A 24,191-nucleotide genomic window follows, 5' to 3' on the forward strand; every position below is an offset into this window, starting at 1 on the left:
CCTGAGGCAGGGTAATAGTGGGGATCCTGGAGCAGGGTATTAGGGTCATCTAGGCAGGTAATAGTGGGGATCCTGGAGCAGTATTAGGGTCACCAGAGGCAGGGTAATAGATCCTGGAGAGGAGTATTAGGGTCACCTGAGGCAGGGTAATAGTGGGGATCCTGGAGCAGGAGTATTAGGGTCACCGAGGCAGGGTAATAGTGGGGATCCTGGAGAGATTAGGGTCACCGAGGCAGGGTAATAGTGGGGATCCTGGAGCAGGGTATTAGGGTCACCTGAGGCAGGGTAATAGTGGGGATCCTAGCAGGGGTATTAGGGTCACCGGAGGCAGGGTAATAGTGGGGATCCTGGAGCAGGGTAAGGGTCACCTGAGGCAGGGTAATAGTGGGGATCCTGGAGCAGGGGTATTAGGGTCATCGAGGCAGGGTAATAGTGGGGATCCTGGAGCAGGGGTATTAGGGTCACCAGAGGCAGGGTAATAGTGAGGATCCTGGAGCAGGGGTATTAGGGTCACCAGAGGCAGGGTGATAGTGGGGATCCTGGAGCAGGATATTAGGGTCACCAGGCAGGGTAATAGTGCGGATCCTGGAGCAGGGTATTAGGTTCACCGGAGGCAGGGTAATAGTGGGGATCCTGGAGCAAAGGCATTAGGGTCACCGGAGGCAGGGTAATAGTGTGGATCCTGGAGCAGGGGTATTAGGTTCACCGGAGGCAGGGTAATAGTGGGGATCCTGGAGCAGGGGTATTATGGTCACCGGAGGCAGGGTAATAGTGGGGATCCTGGAGCAGAAGTATTAGGGTCACCAGAGGCAGGGTAATAGTGTGGATCCTGGAGCAGGGGTATTAGGTTCACCGGAGGCAGGGTAATAGTGGGGATCCTGGAGCAAAGGCATTAGGGTCACCGAGGCAGGGTAATAGTGTGGATCCTGGAGCAGGGGTATTAGGTTCACCGAGGCAGGGTAATAGTGGGGATCCTGGAGCAGGGGTATTATGGTCACCGGAGGCAGGGTAATAGTGCGGATCCTGGAGCAGGAGTATTAGGGTCACCAGAGGCAGGGTAATAGTGTGGATCCTGGAGCAGGGGTATAGGTTCACCGGAGGCAGGGTAATAGTGGGGATCCTGGAGCAGGGGTATTATGGTCACCGGAGGCAGGGTAATAGTGCGGATCCTGGAGCAGAAGTATTAGGGTCACCGGAGGCAGGGTAATAGTGCGGATCCTGGAGCAGGGGTATTAGGTTCACCGGAGGCAGGGTAATAGTGGGGATCCTGGAGCAGGGGTATTAGGGTCACCAGAGGCAGGGTAATAGTGGGGATCCTGGAGCAGGGGTATTAGGGTCACCGGAGGCAGGGTAATAGTGTGGATCCTGGAGCAGGGGTATTAGGGTCACCGGAGGCAGGGTAATAGTGTGGATCCTGGAGCAGGGGTATTAGGGTCACCTGAGGCAGGGTAATAGTGGGGATCCTGGAGCAGGGATTAGGGTCACCGGAGGCAGGGTAATAGTGAGGATCCTGGAGCAGGGGTATTAGGGTCACCAGAGGCAGGGTAATAGTGGGGATCCTGGAGCAGGGGTATTAGGGTCACCGAGGCAGGGTAATAGTGGGGATCCTGGAGCAGGGGTATTAGGGTCACCGGAGGCAGGGTAATAGTGGGGATCCTGGAGCAGGGTATTAGGGTCACCTGAGGCAGGGTAATAGTGTGGATCCTGGAGCAGGGGTATTAGGGTCAACTGAGGCAGGGTAATAGTGGGGATCCTGGAGCAGGGTAATAGTGGGGATCCTGGAGCAGGGTATTAGGGTCACCTGAGGCAGGGTAATAGTGGGGATCCTGGAGCAGGGGTATTAGGGTCACCGGAGGCAGGGTGATAGTGGGGATCCTGGAGCAGGAGTATTAGGGTCACCAGAGGCAGGGTAATAGTGGGGATCCTGGAGCAGGGGTATTAGGGTCACCGGAGGCAGGGTGATAGTGGGGATCCTGGAGCAGGAGTATTAAGGTCACCGGAGGCAGGGTAATAGTGGGGATCCTGGAGCAGGGGTATTAGGGTCACCGGAGGCAGGGTAATAGTGGGGATCCTGGAGCAGGGGTATTAGGGTCTCCTGAGACAGGGTAATAGTGGGGATCCTGGAGCAGGGGTATTAGGGTCACCGAGGCAGGGTAATAGTGGGATCCTGGAGCAGGGGTATTAGGGTCTCCTGAGACAGGGTAATAGTGGGGATCCTGGAGCAGGGGTATTAGGGTCACCTGAGGCAGGGTAAAAGTGCGGATCCTGGAGCAGGGGTATTAGGGTCACCGGAGGCAGGGTAATAGTGGGGATCCTGGAGCAGGGGTATTAGGGTCACCTGAGGCAGGGTAATAGTGCGGATCCTGGAGCAGGGGTATTAGGGTCACCTGAGGCAGGGTAATAGTGGGGATCCTGGAGCAGGGGTATTAGGTCACCTGAAGCAGGGTAATAGTGGGGATCCTGGAGAAGGGGTATTAGGGTCACCGGAGGCAGGGTAATAGTGGGGATCCTGGAGCAGGGGTATTAGGTCACCGGAGGCAGGGTAATAGTGGGGATCCTGGAGCAGGGGTATTAGGGTCACCGAGGCAGGGTAATAGTGTGGATCCTGGAGCAGGGGTATTAGGGTCACCTGAGGCAGGGTAATAGTGGGGATCCTGGAGCAGGGGTATTAGGGTCACCTGAGGCAGGGTAAAAGTAGGGATCCTGGAGCAGGGGTATTAGGGTCACCGGAGGCAGGGTAATAGTGGGGATCCTGGAGCAGGGGTATTAGGGTCACCGGAGGCAGGGTAATAGTGGGGATCCTGGAGCAGGGGTATTAGGGTCACCGAGGCAGGGTAATAGTGGGGATCCTGGAGCAGGGGTATTAGGGTCACCGGAGGCAGGGTGATAGTGGGGATCCTGGAGCAGGGTATTAGGTCACCTGAGGCAGGGTAATAGTGCGGATCCTGGAGCAGGGGTATTAGGGTCACCGGAGGCAGGGTGATAGTGGGGATCCTGGAGCAGGAGTATTAGGGTCACCGGAGGCAGGGTAATAGTGGGGATCCTGGAGCAGGGGTATTAGGGTCACCGGAGGCAGGGTGATAGTGGGGATCCTGGAGCAGGAGTATTAAGGTCACCGGAGGCAGGGTAATAGTGGGGATCCTGGAGCAGGGGTATTAGGGTCACCGGAGGCAGGGTAATAGTGGGGATCCTGGAGCAGGGGTATTAGGGTCACCAGAGGCAGGGTAATAGTGGGATCCTGGAGCAGGGGTATTAGGGTCACCGAGGCAGGGTAATAGTGTGGATCCTGGAGCAGGGGTATTAGGGTCACCGGAGGCAGGGTAATAGTGTGGATCCTGGAGCAGGGGTATTAGGGTCACCTGAGGCAGGGTAATAGTGGGGATCCTGGAGCAGGGTATTAGGGTCACCGAGGCAGGGTAATAGTGGGGATCCTGGAGCAGGGGTATTAGGGTCACCGGAGGCAGGGTAATAGTGAGGATCCTGGAGCAGGGGTATTAGGGTCACCAGAGGCAGGGTAATAGTGGGGATCCTGGAGCAGGGGTATTAGGGTCACCGGAGGCAGGGTAATAGTGGAGATCCTGGAGCAGGGGTATTAGGGTCACCGGAGGCAGGGTAATAGTGGGAATCCTGGAGCAGGGTATTAGGGTCACCGGAGGCAGGGTAATAGTGGGGATCCTGGAGCAGGGGTATTAGGGTCACCGGAGGCAGGGTAATAGTGGGGATCCTGGAGCAGGGGTATTAGGGTCACCGGAGGCAGGGTAATAGTGGGGATCCTGGAGCAGGGGTATTAGGGTCACCGGAGGCAGGGTAATAGTGGGGATCCTGGAGCAGGGGTATTAGGGTCACCGGAGGCAGGGTAATAGTGGGGATTCTGGAGCAGGATATTAGGGTCACCAGAGGCAGGGTAATAGTGTGGATCCTGGAGCAGGGGTATTAGGGTCACCTGAGGCAGGGTAATAGTGGGATCCTGGAGCAGGGGTATTAGGGTCACCTGAGGCAGGGTAATAGTGGGGATCCTGGAGCAGGGGTATTAGGGTCACCAGAGGCAGGGTAATAGTGAGGATCCTGGAGCAGGGGTATTAGGGTCACCAGAGGCAGGGTGATAGTGGGGATCCTGGAGCAGGAGTATTAGGGTCACCGGAGGCAGGGTAATAGTGCGGATCCTGGAGCAGGGGTATTAGGTTCACCGGAGGCAGGGTAATAGTGGGGATCCTGGAGCAGAGGCATTAGGGTCACCGGAGGCAGGGTAATAGTGTGGATCCTGGAGCAGGGTATTAGGTTCACCGGAGGCAGGGTAATAGTGGGGATCCTGGAGCAGGGGTATTATGGTCACCGGAGGCAGGGTAATAGTGCGGATCCTGGAGCAGGAGTATTAGGTCACCAGAGGCAGGGTAATAGTGCGGATCCTGGAGCAGGGGTATTAGGTTCACCGGAGGCAGGGTAATAGTGGGGATCCTGGAGCAGGGGTATTATGGTCACCGGAGGCAGGGTAATAGTGCGGATCCTGGAGCAGGGGTATTAGGGTCACCGGAGGCAGGGTAATAGTGGGGATCCTGGAGCAGGGGTATTAGGGTCACCGGAGGCAGGGTGATAGTGGGGATCCTGGAGCAGGGGTATTAGGGTCACCTGAGGCAGGGTAATAGTGCGGATCCTGGAGCAGGGGTATTAGGTCACCGGAGGCAGGGTAATAGTGGGGATCCTGGAGCAGGGGTATTAGGGTCACCTGAGGCAGGGTAATAGTGGGGATCCTGGAGCAGGGGTATTAGGTTCACCTGAGGCAGGGTAATAGAGGGGATCCTGGAGCAGGGGTATTAGGGTCACCTGAGGCAGGGTAATAGTGGGGATCCTGGAGCAGGGGTATTAGGTTCACCTGAGGCAGGGTAATAGTGGGGATCCTGGAGCAGGGGTATTAGGGTCACCTGAGGCAGGGTAATAGTGGGGATCCTGGAGCAGGGGTATTAGGGTCACCTGAGGCAGGGTAATAGTGGGGATCCTGGAGCAGGGGTATTAGGGTCACCGGAGGCAGGGTGATAGTGGGGATCCTGGAGCAGGAGTATTAGGGTCACCGGAGGCAGGGTAATAGTGGGGATCCTGGAGCAGGGGTATTAGGTTCACCTGAGGCAGGGTAATAGTGGGGATCCTGGAGCAGGGGTATTAGGGTCACCGGAGGCAGGGTAATAGTGGGGATCCTGGAGCAGGGGTATTAGGGTCACCGGAGGCAGGGTAATAGTGGGGATACTGGAGCAGGGGCAACTGGAGAAGAGGCAATATTAGGGGTGCATTTAGAGTGGGGGTATCTGGAGCACTTATGGGGGTGCACCTAAAGCAGAGCATTGGGAGGACCGAGGGCAGAGTCGCCCCAGTACCACACATACACAGTACTCAGTCTGCTATAAACCCCTTAGGCTGAGTTCACACGAGCGTGTCCGGATTAGGTCTGGATGCGTCCCGGTGCATTGCGGCAAACCCGCGCGAGTAGGTACCCAATTTCAGTCAGTTTTGACTGCGATTACGTTCCGTTGTTCAGTTTTTATCACGCGGGTGGAATGTGTTTTGCACGCACGTAATAATAAACCGACTGTGGTTCCCAGAGCCGGACTTCTTCACAGAAGCTCAGGCTTGGGATCGGTGTTCTGTAGATTGTATTATATCCCCTTATAACATGGTGACGGATCATGTGACGGACCATGTGATGAGCACAGTGACGTCACCACAGGTCCTTTTCCTCACAGATGAAGACAGAAGAGGCTGCGCGAACAAGTGGATTAAGGGGAGTTAAAAAATTGTATTAATTTTTTTAACCCCTCCAGCGCCATTGTACTATGCGTTCTGTATTCAGAATGCTATTATTTTCCCTTATAGCAACCGTGCGTGAAAATCACACCGCATCCGCACTTGGTTGCGATTTTCACTCAGCCCCATTCACTTCTATGGGGCCTGCGTTGCGTGAAAAACGCACAATATAGAGCAATCTGCGATTTTCACGCAATGCACAAGTGATGCGTAAAAATCACCGCTCATGTGCACAGCCCCATAGAAGTGAATGGGTCCGGATTCAGAGCGGGCGCAATGCGTTCACCTCCCGCATGGCATCCGCGCGGAAATCTCGCCCGTGTGAACTCAGCCTTAGGCCTCATGCAAACGACCGTTGTGTGCATCCGCGTCCGTTCCGTCATTTTTCACAGTTTAGCGGAGGTCCCATTCATTTCTATGGAGCTGTGAAAAAAAACTGATAGTCCTCCGTTTTTTCTCTGCGTCCGTGATTCCAGTCCGTCAAAAAAATATAACCTGTCCTATTCTTGTCAGTGGAAAACAGAGGACAGACCCATTCAAGTCAATGGGTCCGTCAAAAAAAACGGATGCACAACTGGTATGTCATCCGTGTCCGTTTTTTTTCTACAAGACCTTGGTCCAATAAAATTACACTTTTCATTAACCTTCCTTTTTTTCCCTGTCAGACAATAAAAAAGGAAGACACAAGGAAACACATCTGAAGCAAAATCGGACACGGACCACTGAAGCCAAATCACTGACCGTGAAAAAACACTGTCGTGTGCATGAGGCCCTACAGTCTCCTACAGCTCACGGCTGTCTGCACCTGAGAAGTCAGCACCGCAGAGGAGTCCTCTGACAGCAGGGAGGGCAGGAGGACGGTCAGACATGTTCTCTCCTCCTTCACTGCCAGCAGCAGCCGGGAAGTCTAGAAGATACTGTGGGGCCTCCTGTACAATGTACACCAGTAGGAGGCTGCTCAGCTGTGCGATACTGCCACCTAGTGGCTAAAATAATTATCTCTCTGGAGAAAGCAGAGAAATAATTACTCCTCAGTCTTATCTCCGGGCGCAGGAGACTGGGGGCCCACGAGGAATCCCCCGCCTCCACGGTGGGCCAGTCCGAGTCTGTATGGGGTACCCGCAGTGTGCAGCGCTGGTTGTGGTCATAGATGTTTGGTACCCGCACCGCGCAGGGCGTGGTCATAGATTTAGGGTACTGGAGCCTCGTGCGGTGGTCCCGCTGCTGTGGGGGTCTCACCCTTCTTCATTTGTTCCCCAGCTTCACCCATCTAATGACCTCGGGGGACGCGGAGACTCGGGAGGGCGCCCCCCACAGCTGGGATGGTGGCATGGCCTCCCCCACCATGGAGGAACATTTCTACCCCTTCCTGATAGAGAGACGACCGTCCTACCTGGAGGAGGATGAGGAGGGGCGCCGGGAGGAGGACCTCGGCCTGGCCCTGGAGAGGAAGGACAAGGACCTGCTCCTGGCAGCAGAACTGGGCAAGGCCCTCCTGGAGAGGAACGACTACCTGGAGAAGGAGCGCGAGGCGCTGGAGGAGGAGCTGAGGGAGACCCGCGAGGTGGGAGCCCCAACATGTACTCCAGTCACACCCAGAGCTGCAGTCACTACTCTTCTGTTGCATCATGTATTATACTCCAGTCACACCCAGAGCTGCAACAATTCTTCTTACAACAGGTCTTATACTCCAGTCACATGCAGAGCTCCAGGTGCTATTTTGCTGTTACCTCATGTCTTATACTCCAGTCACATCCAGAGCTGCAGTCACTATTCTTCTGTTGCATCATGTCTTGTACTCCAGTCACACCCAGAGCTGCAGTCACTATTCTGATCTTACATCATGTCTTATACTCCAGCCCCATCCAGAGCTGCAACAATTCTTCTCACATCAGGTCTTATACTCCAGTCACATCCAGAGCTCCAGGTGCTATTTTGCTGTTACCTCATTTATTATACTCCAGTCACATCCAGAGCTGCAGTCACTATTCTGCTTTTATCTCCCATCTCATACTCCAGTCACATCAAGAGCTGCAGTCACTATTCTGATGTTGCATCATATCTTATACTCCAGTCACATCCAGAGCTGCAGTCACTATTCTTCTGTTACATCAGGTCTAATACTCCAGTCACACCCAGAGCTGCAGTCACTATTCTTGTTACCTCCCATCTCATATTCCAGTCACATCCAGAGCTGCAGTCACTATTCTGCTGTTACCTCCCATCTCATACTCCAGTCACAGCCAGAGCTGCAGTTACTATTCTGCTCTTGCAACATGTCTTATACTCCAGCCACTTCCAGAGCTGCAATTACTCTTCTGCTCCTACATCATGTCTTATACTCCAGTTACATCCAGAGCTGCAACCACAATTCTTCTTACGTCATGTCTTATACTCCAGTCACACCCAGAGCTGCAGTCACTATTCTTCTGTTACCTCCCATCTCATACTCCAGTCACACCCAAAGCTGCTGTTACTATTCTGCTGTTACATCAGGTCTTGTACTCCAGTCACATCCAGAGCTGCAGTCACTATTCTGCTGTTGCATCATGTCTTATACTCCAGTTACACCCAGAGCTGCAGTCACTATTCTTCTGTTACCTCCCACCTCATACTCCAGTCACATCCAGAGCTGAGTCACTATTCTGCTGTTGCATCATGTCTTATACTCCAGTCACATCCAGAGCTGCAGTCTCAATTCCGATGTTACATCAGGTCTTATACTCCAGTTACTTCCAGAGCTGCAGTCACTATTCTTCTGTTACATCATGTTTATACTCCAGTCACACCCAGAGCTGCAGTCACTATTCTGCTGTCACATCAGGTCTTATACTCCAGTCACATCCAGAGCTGCAGGCACTATTCTGCTGTGACATCAGGTCTTATAGTCCAGTCACATCCAGAGCTGCAGGCACTATTCTGCTGTGACATCAGGTCTTATAGTCCAGTCACATCCAGAGCTGCAACCACAATTCTTCTTACCTCATGTCTTATACTCCAGTCACATCCAGAGCTGCAGTCACTATTCTTCTGTTACCTCCCACCTCATACTCCAGTCACATCCAGAGCTGAGTCACTATTCTGCTGTTGCATCATGTCTTATACTCCAGTCACATCCAGAGCTGCAGTCTCAATTCCGATGTTACATCAGGTCTTATACTCCAGTCACTTCCAGAGCTGCAGTCACTATTATATTACATCAGGTCTTATACTCCAGTCACCTCCAGAGCTGCAGTCACTATTCTTCTGTTACATCAGGTCTTATACTCTAGTCACACCCAGAGCTGCAGTCACTATTATATTACATCAGGTCTTATACTCCAGTCACCTCCAGAGCTGCAGTCACTATTCTTCTGTTACATCAGGTCTTATACTCCAGTCACCTCCAGAGCTGCAGTCACTATTCTTCTGTTACATTAGGTCTTATACTCCAGTCACCTCCAGAGCTGCAGTCACTATTCTTCTGTTACATCAGGTCTTATACTCCAGTCACCTCCAGAGCTGCAGTCACTATTCTTTTGTTACATTAGGTCTTATATTCCAGTCACCTCCAGAGCTGCAGTCACTATTCTTCTGTTACATTAGGTCTTATACTCCAGTCACCTTCAGAACTGCAGTCACTATTCCACTTTTATATCAGGTCTTATACTCCGGTCACCTCCAGAGCTGCAGTCACTATTCTGCTGTTACATCAGGTCTTATACTCCGGTCACCTCCAGAGCTGCAGTCACTATTCTGCTGTTACATCAGGTCTTATACTCCAGTCACATCCAGAGCTGCAGTCACTATTCTTCTGTTACATCAGGTCTTATACTCCAGTCACCTCCAGAGCTGCAGGCACTATTCTTCTGTTACATTAGGTCTTATACTCCAGTCACCTTCAGAACTGCAGTCACTATTCCACTTTTATATCAGGTCTTATACTCCGGTCACCTCCAGAGCTGCAGTCACTATTCTGCTGTTGCCTCATATCTGTTGGCTCTTGTGTCAGTATAGACTGCTGAGCAGTGGAGGCAGGGAGCACTACAAGTCCCAGCATGCCATGCAGTAGCCGTTCCCCCTGTGTGTTGCAGCGCCTGGAGCAGGAGAAGCACGCCTTACGGCTGAGGATGGAGGCGAAGGACGGCGAATGGAAGGCGCAAATCACCGACCTGGAGAGCGACCTGAGCGCCGCCCGACAACAGATCCGACAACTCACCGCCGAGCACCGAGAGTGCGGCAGAGAGAGCGCCAGCGCCGCGCAGGAGCTGAGCGAGCAGAACCAGCGCCTCCTGGAGCAGCTGGCACAGGTGACTGTATCACACAGGACAGGATTAGATACATCACTGGGCAGGCTGTATCACACAGGACAGGATTAGATACATCAATAAGCGGACTGTATCACACAGGACAGGATTAGATACATCACTGGGCAGGCTGTATCACACAGGACAGGATTAGATACATCACTGGGCAGGCTGTATCACACAGGACAGGATTAGATAAATCAATGAGCAGGCAGTATCACACAGGACAGGGTTAGATACATCACTGGGCAGGCTGTATCACACATGACAGGATTAGATACATCACTGGGCAGGCTGTATCACACAGGACAGGATTAGATACATCAATGAGCAGGCAGTATCACACAGGACAGGATTAGATACACAGCTCAGCAGACAGTATCACACAGGACAGGATTAGATACACAGCTCAGCAGACAGTATCACACAGGATAGGATTAGATACACAGCTCAGCAGACGGTATCACACAGGATAGGATTAGATACCCAGCTCAGCAGACTGTATCACACAGGATAGGATTAGATACACAGCTCAGCAGACGGTATCACACAGGATAGGATTAGATACACAGCTCAGCAGACAGTATCACACAGGATAGGATTAGATACACAGCTCAGCAGGCAGTATCACACAGGATAGGATTAGATACACAGCTCAGCAGACAGTATCACACAGGACAGGATTAGATACACAGCTCAGCAGACAGTATCACACAGGATAGGATTAGATACACAGCTCAGCAGACAGTGTCACACAGGATAGGATTAGATACACAGCTCAGCAGACAGTATCACACAGGAGAGGATTAGATACACAGCCCAGCAGACAGTATCACACAGGAGAGGATTAGATACATCACTGAGCAGGCAGTATCACACAGGACAGGATTAGATACATCAATGAGCAGGCTGTATCACACAGGACAGGATTAGATACATCAATGAGCAGGCAGTATCACACAGGACAGGATTAGATACATCAAAGAGCAGGCTGTATCACACAGGACAGGATTAGATACATCACTGGGCAGGCTGTATCACACAGGACAGGATTAGATACATCAATGAGCGGACTGTATCACACAGGACAGGATTAGATACACAGCTCAGCAGACAGTATCACACAGGATAGGATTAGATACACAGCTCAGCAGGCAGTATCACACAGGATAGGATTAGATACACAGCTCAGCAGACAGTATCACACAGGACAGGATTAGATACACAGCTCAGCAGACAGTATCACACAGGATAGGATTAGATACACAGCTCAGCAGACAGTATCACACAGGATAGGATTAGATACACAGCTCAGCAGACAGTATCACACAGGAATAGATTAGATACACAGCTCAGCAGACTGTATCACACAGGATAGGATTAGATACACAGCTCAGCAGACAGTATCACACAGGATAGGATTAGATACACAGCTCAGCAGACAGTATCACACAGGACAGGATTAGATACACAGCTCAGCAGACAGTATCACACAGGAATAGATTATATACACAGCTCAGCAGACAGTATCACACAGGAGAGGATTAGATACACAGCTCAGCAGACAGTATCACACAGGACAGGATTAGATACATCACTGAGCAGACTGTATCACACAGGACAGGATTAGATACATCACTGAGCAGGCAGTATCACACAGGACAGGATTAGATACATCACTGAGCAGACTGTATCACACAGGACAGGATTAGATACATCACTGAGCAGACTGTATCACACAGGACAGGATTACATACATCACTGAGCGGACTGTATCACACAGGACAGGATTAGATACATCACTGAGCAGGCAGTTAGGTGACATTATTCTGGCATTTCAAGAGAAACCTTAGATGTCAAGTAAGATTTGAGTCAGCAGCTGCTTAGATACAGGTTGGATACATCTCTGTTCTGCTCATGTAATCCGGGTGACAGCGACCACCCTCTAATCCTCAGCACTGGGGGCCTGGAGGGGGCGTGCCACCCGCTGCTGTCTCTGGTGTCAGCCGTGTAAGGCACAAAGGGTTAATTATACTTCAGGCCGGTACCAGGGCAGGATGAGATACACAGCTCAGCAGTCAGTAAGCCCCTGGGTTGGGTGTGGTCTGGCAGTAGAGGGCGGAGGGCGACCCCTTTGGGCAGTAGAGGGCGGTGGGCGACCCCTTTGGGCAGTAGAGGGCGGTGGGCGACCCCTTTGGGCAGTAGAGGGCGGTGGGCGACCCCTTTGGGCAGTAGAGGGCGGTGGGCGACCCCTTTGGGCAGTAGAGGGCGGTGGGCGACCCCTTTGGGCAGTAGACGGCGGTGGGCGACCCCTTTGGGCAGTAGAGGGCGGTGGGCGACCCCTTTGGGCAGTAGAGGGCGGTGGGCGACCCCTTTGGGCAGTAGAGGGCGGTGGGCGACCCCTTTGGGCAGTAGAGGGCGGTGGCCGACCCCTTTGGGCAGTAGAGGGCGGTGGGCGACCCCCTTGTGCAGTAGAGGGCGGTGGGCGACCCCCTTGGGCAGTAGAGGGCGGTGGGCGACCCCCTTGGGCAGTAGAGGGCGGTGGGAGACCCCTGTGGGCAGTAGAGGGCGGTGGGCGACCCCTTTTGGCAGTAGCGGGCGGTGGGCGACCCCTTTGGGCAATAGAGGGCTGTGGGCGACCCCTTTGGGCAGTATAGGGCGGTGGGCGACCCCTTTGGGCAGTAGAGGGCGGTGGGCGACCCCTTTGGGCAGTAGAGGGCGGTGGGCGACCCCTTTGGGCAGTAGAGGGCGGTGGGCGACCCCTTTGGGCAGTAGAGGGCGGTGGGCGACCCCCTTGGGCAGTAGAGGGCGGTGGGTGACCCCGTTGGGCAGTAGAGAGCGGTGGGAGACCCCGTTGGGCAGTAGAGAGCGGTGGGAGACCCCTTTGGGCAGTAGAGGGCGGTGGGTGAGCCTCTTGGTCAGTAGAGGGCGGTGGGAGGCCCCCTTCGGCTGTAGAGGGCGGTGGGCGACCCCTTTGGGCTGTAGAGGGCGGTGGGCGACCCCTTTGGGCTGTAGAGGGCGGTGGGCGACCCCTTTGGGCTGTAGAGGGCGGTGGGCGACCCCTTTGGGCTGTAGAGGGCGGTGGGCGACCCCTTTGGTCTGTAGAGGGCGGTGGGCGACCCCTTTGGGCTGTAGAGGGCGGTGGGCGACCCCTTTGGGCTGTAGAGGGCGGTGGGCGACCCCTTTGGTCTGTAGAGGGCGGTGGGCGACCCCTTTGGGCTGTAGAGGGCGGTGGGCGACCCCTTTGGGCAGTAGAGGGCGGTGGGCGACCCCTTTGGGCAGTAGAGGGCGGTGGATGTACAAACCGGATTCCCAAAAAGTTGGGACACTAAACAAATTGTGAATAAAAACTGAATGCAATGATGTGGAGATGGCAAATGTCAATATTTTATTTGTAATAGAACGTAGATGACAGATCAAACGTTTAATCCGAGTAAATGTATCATTTTAAAGGAAAAATACGTTGATTCCAATTTTCACGGTGTCATTAAATCCCCAAAAAGTTGGGACAAGTAGCAATAAGAGGCAGGAAAAAGTAAATTTGAGCATAACGAAGAGCTGGAAGACCAATTAACACTAATTAGGTCAATTGGCAACATGATTGGGTATAAAAAGATCTTCTCAGAGTGGCCGTGTCTCTCAGAAGCCAAGATGGGTAGAGGATCACCAATTCCCACAATGTTGCGCAGAAAGATAGTGGAGCAATATCAGAAAGGTGTTACCCAGCGAAACATTGCAAAGACTTTGCATCTATCATCATCAACTGTGCATAACATCATCCGAAGATTCAGAGAATCTGGAACAATCTCTGTGCGTAAGGGTCAAGGCGGTAAAACCATACTGGATGCCCGTGATCTCCGGGCCCTTAAACGACACCGCACCACAAACAGGAATGCTACTGTAAAGGAAATCACAGAATGGGCTCAGGAATACTTCCAGAAACCATTGTCAGTGAACACAATCCACCGGGCCATCCGCCGTTGCCAGCTGAAACTCTACAGTGCAAAGAAGAAGCCATTTCTAAGCAAGATCCACAAGCTCAGGCGTTTTCACTGGGCCAGGGATCATTTACAATGGAGTGTGGCAAAATGGAAGACTGTTCTGTGGTCAGACGAGTCACGATTCAAAGTTCTTTTTGGAAATCTGGGACGCCATGTCATCCGGACCAAGGAGGACAAGGACAACCCAAGTTGTTATCAACGCTCCGTTCAGAAGCCTGCATCTCTGATGGTATGGGGTTGCATGAGTGCGTGTGGCATGGGCAGCTTGCATGTCTGGAAAGGCACCATCAATGCAGAAAAATATATTCAGGTTCTAGAACAACATATGCTCCCATCCAGACGTCATCTCTTTCAGGGAAGACCCTGCATTTTCCAACCAGATAATGCCAGACCACATTCTGCATCAATCCCAACATCATGGCTGCGTAGGAGAAGGATCCGGGTACTGAAATGGCCAGTCTGCAGTCCAGATCTGTCACCTATAGAGAACATTTGGCGCATCATAAAGAGGAAGGTGCAACAAAGAAGGCCCAAGACGATTGAGCAGTTTGAGGCCTGGATTAGACAAGAACGGGAGAGCATTCCTATTTCTAAACCGGAGAAACTGGTCTCCTCGGTCCCCAGACGTCTGTTGAGTGTTGGAAGAAGAAGGGGAGATGCCACACAGTGGTGAAAATGGCCTTGTCCCAACTTTTTGGGGATTTGTTGACACCATGAAATTCTGATTCAACATATTTTTCCCTTAAAATGGTACATTTTCTCAGTTTAAACTTTTGTTCCGTGATTTATGTTCTATTCTGAATATAATATTAGAAGTTGGCACCTCCACATCATTGCATTCAGTTTTTATTCACCATTTGTATAGTGTCCCAACTTTTTTGGAATCCGGTTTGTAGGTTGTAGGACCGCGCTGCAGTAAAGCTCCCCGATGTCTTCCCTTTCACGTAGAGCCAGTCTCGGGCTTCGGAGAACATGGACGCCGTGCAGTCACCTGCGCTCTCATTCAGCCCCTCTGCAATTTAACAAATAGTCAAGCAGCACAAACACCGGTCGGTTATAAAGGGGTTAATATACAAACGGCGACGAATAAAAGCTGCTCAGAAAACGCTGTGGAGTTCAAATGTTCCGGCCCGAGCACAAGCTTCATCGGGGCGAGCACTCCGCCCACTCGGGGGTTTGTCTTAAAAACCCCATAAATCCCCCCCCCCCATTAACTATTTAAATACACCCTGTATCACACAATTACAATAAACATTGTATCCATGGAAATAACAATAAAAGCATGCTTCTAGTAGATACTGTTTACATAAGACGTACGCCTGCTGGAGCGCGTTCCGCAGCGTTATTTCAGCTGTCGTTCCTCGGTGACACAATCCTGATCACATGGGCGGCTGTAGCCAATGAAGGCTTCCAGCCTTAGGCCTCATGCACACGACCGTTGTGTGTTTTGCGGGTCTGCAAATTGCGGATCCGCAAAACACGGGTGGCGTCCGTGTGCGTTCCGCAATTTGCATAACAGAACGGACAGCCATTGATATAACTGCCTATTCTGTCCGCATCTTTTGCGGCCCATTGAAGTGAATAGGTCCGTATCCGAGCCGCAGATACTGCAGCTTAGATACGGACCAAAACAACGGCCTTCATTGGCTACAGCCGCCCATGTGATCAGGATTGCGTCACCGAGGAACGACAGCTGAAATAACGCTGCGGAACGCGCTCCACCAGGCGTACGTCTTATGTAAACAGTATCTACTAGAAGTATGCTTTTATTGTTATTACCATGGATACAATGTTTATTGTAATTGTGTGATACACCCTGTATTTAAATAGTTAAGGGGGGATTTATGGTGTTTTTAAGACAAACCCCCGAGTGGGCGGAGTGCTCGCCCCGATGAAGCTTGTGCGAAGCCCGGGTCGGGCCGGAACATTTGAACTCCTCAGCGTTTTCTGAGCAGCTTTTATTCGTCGCCGTTTGTATATTAACCCCTTTATAACCGTCTGGTGTTTGTGCTGCTTGACTATTTGTTAAATTGCAGAGGGGCTGAATGAGAGCGCAGGTGACTGCACGGCGTCCATGTTCTCCGAAGCCCGAGACTGGCTGTACGTGAAAGGGAAGACATCGGGGAGCTTCACTGCAGCGCGGTCCTACAACCTACAGCGACTGACCGTGTGAACTTTGCCCACTTCACTTTGGGACCTGCGGCGCAGGCAGAACAGGCAACGTATCTGAGGCTTTTTACCTCTTCAGTAGAGGGCGGTGGTGACCCCCGTGTCTTCTCTTCTTCAGGTTTCTCAGGTGGAATCGTCTCTGACTCTGCAGTTGGAGTCTCTAAGAGAAGAGAATCGGGAGCTGACGCTGAGACGAGGACAATTCGCCCCCGTACTGCAAAGTCTGCAGAGCGAGGTGAGGAGACGACTTACCTGCAGGGTCGGATGTGGCTGAGGGGAGCGCGCACTCTGATCTGCTCTTATCTTTCTAGAATGCTCTCTTGCTGGAGAAGAAGAGAGACATGGAGTCTCAAATTAAAACTCTTCGGGAGGACAATGAGCGAGCACAGAGCCTGATGTTCCACCTAAAAGAGACCGTCCTGCAGCTGGAGAGATGGAAGAATGAGACAGAGGCAAAGGTAAGTGAAAGGGACGGAGACCCAGCCTTGAGAAGTCACAGTAGACATCAGGCCTGGTGCAGAGTACCCTGTCCACACTGTGTCATGGCGGGTGGCCTCTGCAGAACAGCTGCTTCCAAAGAAAGAATTCTGACCCGTGGGGCAAGGACGGGCCCTTCATCAAGTGGAAAACAGCAAAAAGTAGGGTCAGAATGGGCTGGAGGGTGTCACGTACATTACTGCCGAGAAGTACTGGAGGGTCAGTGTCACTAAACAGTGTAAAGGGAGACCCCAACACCAATGAACCGAGAGCACAGGAGACCGCACGTGTGGCATAAACTATCCCGTGTACTGTATGGTCCACCTCCCTGATGAAGGGCCTGCTCCAGTCCGGAAATGTGCTGATTCTGAGCACCATGGGTCAGAATACGTTCTGTGGAAGCAGCGCTGCTTAGGCTCTGCCAGGATGCAGACAACACGCGGGCACTATGCCAACTGGTGAACATATGGAGTCCACCCACTCCCTATTACAATGGGTGTTTTAATCCTGTTAGGCAGATCCCTGGACCTTAGCACAGTCCTTCTCTAGGATGAAACACTAACAAGCTGATTGTCTCTTCCAGATGCAGGAAAAACTGTTAGAAGTTGAGGGTCTAAGAGACAGTCAGCGGTCCCTGCAGATACAAGTGGGAGAGCTACAGGATGAGCTGAAGATGAGAGACAGTCACTTTGCTCTCCAAGACAGCCGCTACTCTCTGCATTCTGAGCTGCAAGAGACATCAGGAGTCCCAGAACATGAGGTGAGGAACCTTCAAACCCTATTGAATGCTTTGCCACAACCTATCCACATTGCCCTGTCATCTGTCCTCCGCCATTGCCCCGTCATCTGTCCTCCGCCATTTCCCCGTCATCTGTCCTCCGCCATTGCCCCGTCATCTGTCCTCCGCCATTTCCCCGTCATCTGTCCTCCGCCATTGCCCCGTCATCTGTCCTCCGCCATTGCCCCGTCATCTGTCCTCCGCCATTGCCCCGTCATCTGTCCTCCGCCATTGCCCCGTCATCTGTCCTCCGCCATTGCCCCGTCATCTGTCCTCCGCCATTGCCCCGTCATCTGTCCTCCGCCATTGCCCCGTCATCTGTCCTCCGCCATTGCCCCGTCATCTGTCCTCCGCCATTGCCCCGTCATCTGTCCTCCGCCATTGCCCCGTCATCTGTCCTCCGCCATTGCCCCGTCATCTGTCCTCCGCCATTGCCCCGTCATCTGTCCTCCACATCGCCCCATCCATGGTCCTCCAGCTCTGACTGAAGACCACATATTTGACTGAAAAAAATGACTTTCTGTTGCTTTCATCTTCTATAACTTCCTTTGACAGTTCTGACGTGGGGCAGCTGTGGGGTGAGGAGGGAGTTTGGCGCTGCCTGAGCCACATGTTCATCTGAAGGTCAAATATCAGAGAAGAAATTCATGTCTGAAAGTGAAATGACAAATGTGGCTGACACCAGCGAGATAACGATTCAGATGAGTCTAGAGTCTTGTGCCGATTCCGATGGTGGCTCATTGGTCGGTGACTCTCTGTGTCAGTTGACTGGCTACTCGTTCTGATGGTGGCTCTTTGGTTGGCTCTCTCTGTGGCTCAGTTCATTGATCACTTGTTCTGATGGTGGCTCGTTGGTCAGTGAGATGGTATCCTTGTGGGTCAGTTGGGTGGTTGTTCGTTCTGATGGTGGCTCATTGGTTGGTGATTTGCTTTCTCTGTGAGTCAGTTGGTTTCCTCTCCTATTAGTGGCTTGTTGGTTGGTGGTTTGTTGGTCAGTGACTTGCTCTCTTTGGATTAGTTAGCTGGTCACTAATTCTGATGGTGGTTTGTTGGTCACTTGGTTGGTTGCTCTATGATGGTAGCTTGTTGGTTGGTGACTCGCTGTCTCTGTGGGGTAGTTAATTGATCGTTCCTTCTGATGGTGGTCCATTGGTTGATGATTTGCTCACTCTGTGGGTTAGTTGATCATTTGTTCTGATGGTGGCTCCAGTAATTCCCATGATTTATCTCATTGTTGTGTCTAACCATTTCAAGACCTGATGTGAGATGGTGACTGCACATAACTTGTATGACCAGGATTAACATGAACATAAAGTGAACATAACTCACTCCACACCTCGGTGCTTCCTTGAAGCCTCATCCCTTTGTAATATCCCATCATATTTCATTAGTAATAAAGAGGTAATAATTATACATCGGAGAATGATCTATTGATATTCTCTGCATCTGCTCTAAACCACCTTGTGATGGGCAACAGATGCTATTATTGTTCATAGTAAAAGGAACAGACACTGAAAATCTGAGAAAACATCAGAGATAAGACCCGGACCACCGGCACTCCTATTCTAAAATGGAGACTATAGGTGGGACCAGTTCTGCTTCTACAGGACTAATGATCCTGCGACAAAGTGACTGCATTTACCCCGAGTCCCATGTGCACACATTAATGATCTAGAGGTACCTCATGTCAGTAACTCCAGTGTGTCACCCCCTAGTGGAGCTTCTGCATGGTCGTCTAGAGTCTTGTACCATAATACTTCTTCCCCTTTGTACTGCAGAGCACCTCAATGAACCCATCGCTCCAGTTTGAGGGACACACATTTGGGAGCGAAAGTCACATGTCCACATACAAAACACAAAGAGAACGAGAAATGATCCAGGAGAAAGAAGAGGAGATTGGGAGACTGCAAGATGTGGTAAGTATACCTACCACCCCATAATGTGCAATCTACACACCCCATGGGAGTGTCTACACTTCACACCCAGTGACCTCTCTGTCCACAGGTCAACCTTCAACACATAGAGATAAAATCTCTGCAGGAGGAACTTCAGAAACTGCGCAAAATGCTACAGCAGAATGACCACGACAGTGTCCTGAGACAAGCGGTGTCCGACCGTGATGAAGCAATTATGAAGTGAGTCAGCAGATGAGGAACTCTGAATGAGATTGTGACGATATATCTGACATGACTGTGGTGCAGATGACTGGTGGACGAAATGATGTAGAGGTGGATGACAGGTGACTGGGATGACGTAGAGGTGGTTGACAGGTGACTGGGATGACGTAGAGGTGGTTGACAGGTGACTGGGATGACGTAGAGGTGGTTGACAGGTGACTGGGATGACGTAGAGGTGGTTGACAGGTGACTGGGATGACGTAGAGGTGGTTGACAGGTGACTGGGATGACGTAGAGGTGGTTGACAGGTGACTAGGATGACGTAGAGGTGAATGACTGGTGACTGGGAGGATGTAGAGGTGGATGACAGGTGACTAGGATGACGTAGAGGTGGTTGACAGGTGACTGGGATGACGTAGAGGTGGTTGACAGGTGACTAGGATGACGTAGAGGTGAATGACTGGTGTCTTGGATGACGTAGAGGTGAATGACTGGTGACTGGGAGGATGTAGAGGTGGATGACAGGTGACTAGGATGACGTAGAGGTGGTTGACAGGTGACTGGGATGACGTAGAGGTGGTTGACAGGTGACTAGGATGACGTAGAGGTGAATGACTGGTGTCTTGGATGACGTAGAGGTGAATGACTGGTGACTGGGAGGATGTAGAGGTGGATGACAGGTGACTAGGATGACGTAGAGGTGGATGACAGGTGACTAGGATGACGTAGAGGTAGATGACAGGTGACTAGGATGACATAGAGGTGGGTGACAGGTGACTAGGATGACGTAGAGGTGGATGACAGGTGACTAGGATGACGTAGAGGTGGATGACAGGTGACTAGGATGACGTAGAGGTGGATGACAGGTGACTAGGATGACATAGAGGTGGGTGACTGGGATGACGTAGAGGTGGATGACAGGTGACTAGGATGACGTAGAGGTGGATGACAGGTGACTAGGATGACGTATTGGGGAGATCTGAAAGTTCTGAAGCACTGAAATCAATGCACTGGGCTAATGGTTAAAAGGGTTCTCGAGCTACTGATATTAATGACCTATTCTCAGAATAGGTCATCAGATTGGTAGAGGTCCAACACCAGGCCCCCCCACAATCAGCTGTTTTGGGCAGCCACAGCGTGGGAAACAATGCAGTGTACCAAGCAGAAGGCTCCATAGAGCTGGGGTACATTCACTTGTAGGGCAGCTGAAGTGCAGTACCCGGCGAGGACACTACATGGAGTATGGAGCTTCCAGCTCCATCCACTGTCTTATTCCTGGTGCGACTGCCCAAAACATCTTATCAGGGTGCAGAGTGTCAGACCCCCACCAATCTGTCAACCCTACAAGTACGTTTCTTCTCTGCAGCCATGCAGACAGTATGTGGACAATGTGTGTAGAGTATGTGGACGGTACGTAGACTACGTGTAGAGTATGTAGGCAATGTTTGGACACAATACATGGCATGTGTCTACAGTATGTGGACATTCAAGCTGTTCATGCCTATTTCATCTCTTCAGGAAGGGGGAGCTGGAATTGGAGTTGGCAAAATGTCGTCTGGAAAAGGAGTCAATGAGTCGTCAGCTCCTCAGTGCGGTGGAGCAGAAGGTGTTACTGAGCCAGGAGCTGGAGGCTTGGGAGGTGAGTGCAGAAGAGTCCGACTGGCAGAAGGCATTAGATTTGTGGCTGTGGCCCAATAACATAGACATGGTTGTCTTATCCCATGTTTACCACTAACCCGATGGGTGTAGCGACGCCATGCTGGATACTTGGTTCTAGCGGTTGCCCGCTTGGTCATTCCATTAAGTTGATCTCAGTTGCCCTTCTCCACACAGGACGACATGCAGATTGTTATCAACCAGCAGCTGAAGTCCCAGAGAGAGCAGGAGAGGACATCCGAGAGCTCACCCTCCACCCCCACCAGAAGAGACAGCCGCCGGAGACCACGCGATGGTGGCAGTGGCATCTTCTCAATCTTCAAGAGGCTCTAAGATGAGGAGGAGCTGCCATCATCTGCTCTGGTGGACCTCCTGGCAGTGTGGGCGTCCTTACACCATGTCTCTATCTACCGCCACCTCAGGAGGTCCACTGCTCATGGATTTATAACACCCAAAGGGTGATAGGAACACTCTGCACAATCCACAGCGACTACTGGGGGTGGGACAAGCAAATCCTTCAGGACTACTACCCCCACAGGAGATGGAGGACAGGATATTATACTCAATGGGTTATATCACTTGCCTCGGCTATATCACCCTGAGAGAAGCTAATGGCATGTCACATATAGATCTATATATCGCCCTGCAATGGGAGGAGCTAACATCATTCACATATAGATCTATATATATCACCCTGCAATGGGAGGAGTTTAAGGCCATGTCACATACAGATCTGTATATCACTGCGGTGGGAGGAGCTAACAGCATGTCACATATTGAAGATCTGTATATCACCCTGCAGTAGGAGGAGCTAACCCCATGTTACGTATAGTCCTTCATATCACCTTGTCATTGGGAGGGGCTAACGCCATATCTCATGAGTGTGGGGGTCCTAGACTCTATCATCTCTGTTACATACTGTCGATTATGTATATAATATAGGCTTATTTTGAATGTCTCTGTGTCTGTCTATAAAACAGGAGACCCGACTACCATTACCACAGTGTATAACATCCAGCCTCTAGCCGTGCAGTCTGCCATTACCACAGTGTATAGCATCCAGCCTCTAGCCATGCAGTCTGCCATTACCAACAGGTGTATAACATCCAGGCTCTAGCCATGCAGTCTGCCATTACCACAGTGTATAACATCCAGGCTCTAGCCATGCAGTCTACCATTACCACAGTGTATAACATCCAGCCTCCTAGCTATGCAGTCTTGCCATTACCTACAGTGTATAACATCCAGCCTCTAGCCGTGCAGTCTGCCATTACCACAGTGGTATAACATCCAGCCTCTAGCCATGCAGTCTACCATTACCACATGTGTTGAACATCCAGCTCTAGCCGTGCAGTCTGCTCATTCCACAGGTGTATAACATCCAGCCTCTAGCCGTGCTGTCTGCATTACCACAGTGTATAACATCCAGCCTCTAGCCATGCAGTCTGCCATTACCACAGTGTATAACATCCAGCCTCTAGCCGTGCAGTCTACCATTACCACAGGTGTATAACATCCAGCCTCTAGACATGCAGTCTACCATTACCACAGTGTATAACATCCATCCTCTAGCCGTGCAGTCTACCATTACCACAGTGTATAACATCCAGCCTCTAGCCGTGCAGTCTGCCATTACCTCAGTGTATAACATCCAGCCTTTAGCCGTGCAGTCTGCCATTACCACAGTGTATAACATCCAGCCTCTAGCCGATGCAGTGTACCATTACCACAGGTGTAATAACATCCAGCCTCTAGCCGTGCTGTCTACCATTACCAGACTGTAACATCCAGCCTCTAGCTATGCAGTCTACCATTACCACAGTGTATAACATCCACCTCTAGCCATGCAGTCTACCATTACCACAGTGTATAACATCCACCTCTAGCCATGCAGTCTACCATTACCACAGTGTATAACATCGAGCCTCTAGCAGGCAGTTCTACCATTACCACAGTGTATAACATCCAGCCTCTAGCCATGCAGTCTACCATTACCACAGTGTATAACATCCAGCCTCTAGCCATGCAGTCTGCCATTACCACAGGTGTATAACATCCAGCCTCTAGCCGTGCTGTCTACCATTACCACAGTGTATAACATCCAGCCTCTAGCCGTGCAGTCTACCATTACCACAGGTGTATAACATCCAGCCTCTAGCCATGCAGTCTACCATTACCACAGTGTATAACATCCAGCCTCTAGCCGTGCAGTCTACCATTACCACAGTGTATAACATCCAGCCTCTAGCCGTGCAGTCTGCCATTACCACAGGTGTATAACATCCAGCCTCTAGCCGTCTGTCTACCATTACCACAGTGTATAGACATCCCAGCCTCTAGCCGTGCAGTCTACCATTACCACAGTGTATAACATCCAGCCGCTAGCCGTGCAGTCTACCATTACCACAGTGTATCACATCCAGCCTCTAGCCGTGCTGTCTACCATTACCAGGACTGTAATAACATCCAGCCTCTAGCCGTGCAGTCTACCATTACCACAGGTGTATAACATCCAGCCTCTAGGCATGCAGTCTACCATTACCACAGTGTATAACATCCAGCCTCTATCCGTGCAGTCTATCATTACCACAGTGTATAACATCCAGCCTCTAGCCGTGCAGTCTGCCATTACCACAGTGTATAACATCCAGCCTCTAGCCGTGCAGTCTATCATTACCACAGTGTATAACATCCAGCCTCTAGCCATGCAGTCTGCCATTACCACAGTGTACAACATCCATCCTCTAGCCATGCAGTCTACCATTACCACAGTGTATAACATCCAGCCTCTAGCCGTGCAGTCTACCATTACCACAGTGTATAACATCAGCTCTAGCCGTGCAGTCTACCATTACCACAGTGTATAACATCCACCCTCTGGCCGTGCAGTCTTTCCATTACCACAGTGTATAAC

The 24,191-nt window shown here is 51.5% G+C and overlaps 1 protein-coding gene and 2 long non-coding RNA genes across 3 annotated transcripts; 2 read left to right on the forward strand and 1 right to left on the reverse strand.

Annotated features, from left to right (window-relative positions):
• The first annotated feature begins 6,865 nt into the window (after nt 1-6,865).
• Nucleotides 6,866-22,225, forward strand: BICDL2 (BICD family like cargo adaptor 2). The gene is made up of 9 exons (XM_040440214.1): nt 6,866-7,357; nt 9,867-10,082; nt 16,368-16,484; nt 16,561-16,707; nt 17,310-17,486; nt 19,283-19,420; nt 19,509-19,639; nt 21,140-21,260; nt 21,455-22,225. Exons 1-9 carry the CDS (start codon nt 6,944-6,946, stop codon nt 21,608-21,610), a joined length of 1,617 nt encoding a protein of 538 aa, XP_040296148.1. The 5' UTR covers nt 6,866-6,943; the 3' UTR covers nt 21,611-22,225.
• On the forward strand, nt 7,887-9,155 carry LOC121007948. Its single transcript, XR_005780493.1, has 3 exons — nt 7,887-7,908; nt 8,997-9,051; nt 9,104-9,155. It is a non-coding gene; the product is annotated as an uncharacterized LOC121007948 (long non-coding RNA).
• On the reverse strand, nt 8,796-9,845 carry LOC121007947. Its single transcript, XR_005780492.1, has 3 exons — nt 9,507-9,845; nt 8,992-9,014; nt 8,796-8,830 (listed from the first exon to the last, which is right to left on the reverse strand). It is a non-coding gene; the product is annotated as an uncharacterized LOC121007947 (long non-coding RNA).
• Nucleotides 22,226-24,191: the final 1,966 nt, after the last annotated feature.

Source organism: Bufo bufo, chromosome 7, assembly GCF_905171765.1.
Source record: "Bufo bufo chromosome 7, aBufBuf1.1, whole genome shotgun sequence".
In the NCBI taxonomy this organism is placed as follows: domain Eukaryota; kingdom Metazoa; phylum Chordata; class Amphibia; order Anura; family Bufonidae; genus Bufo; species Bufo bufo.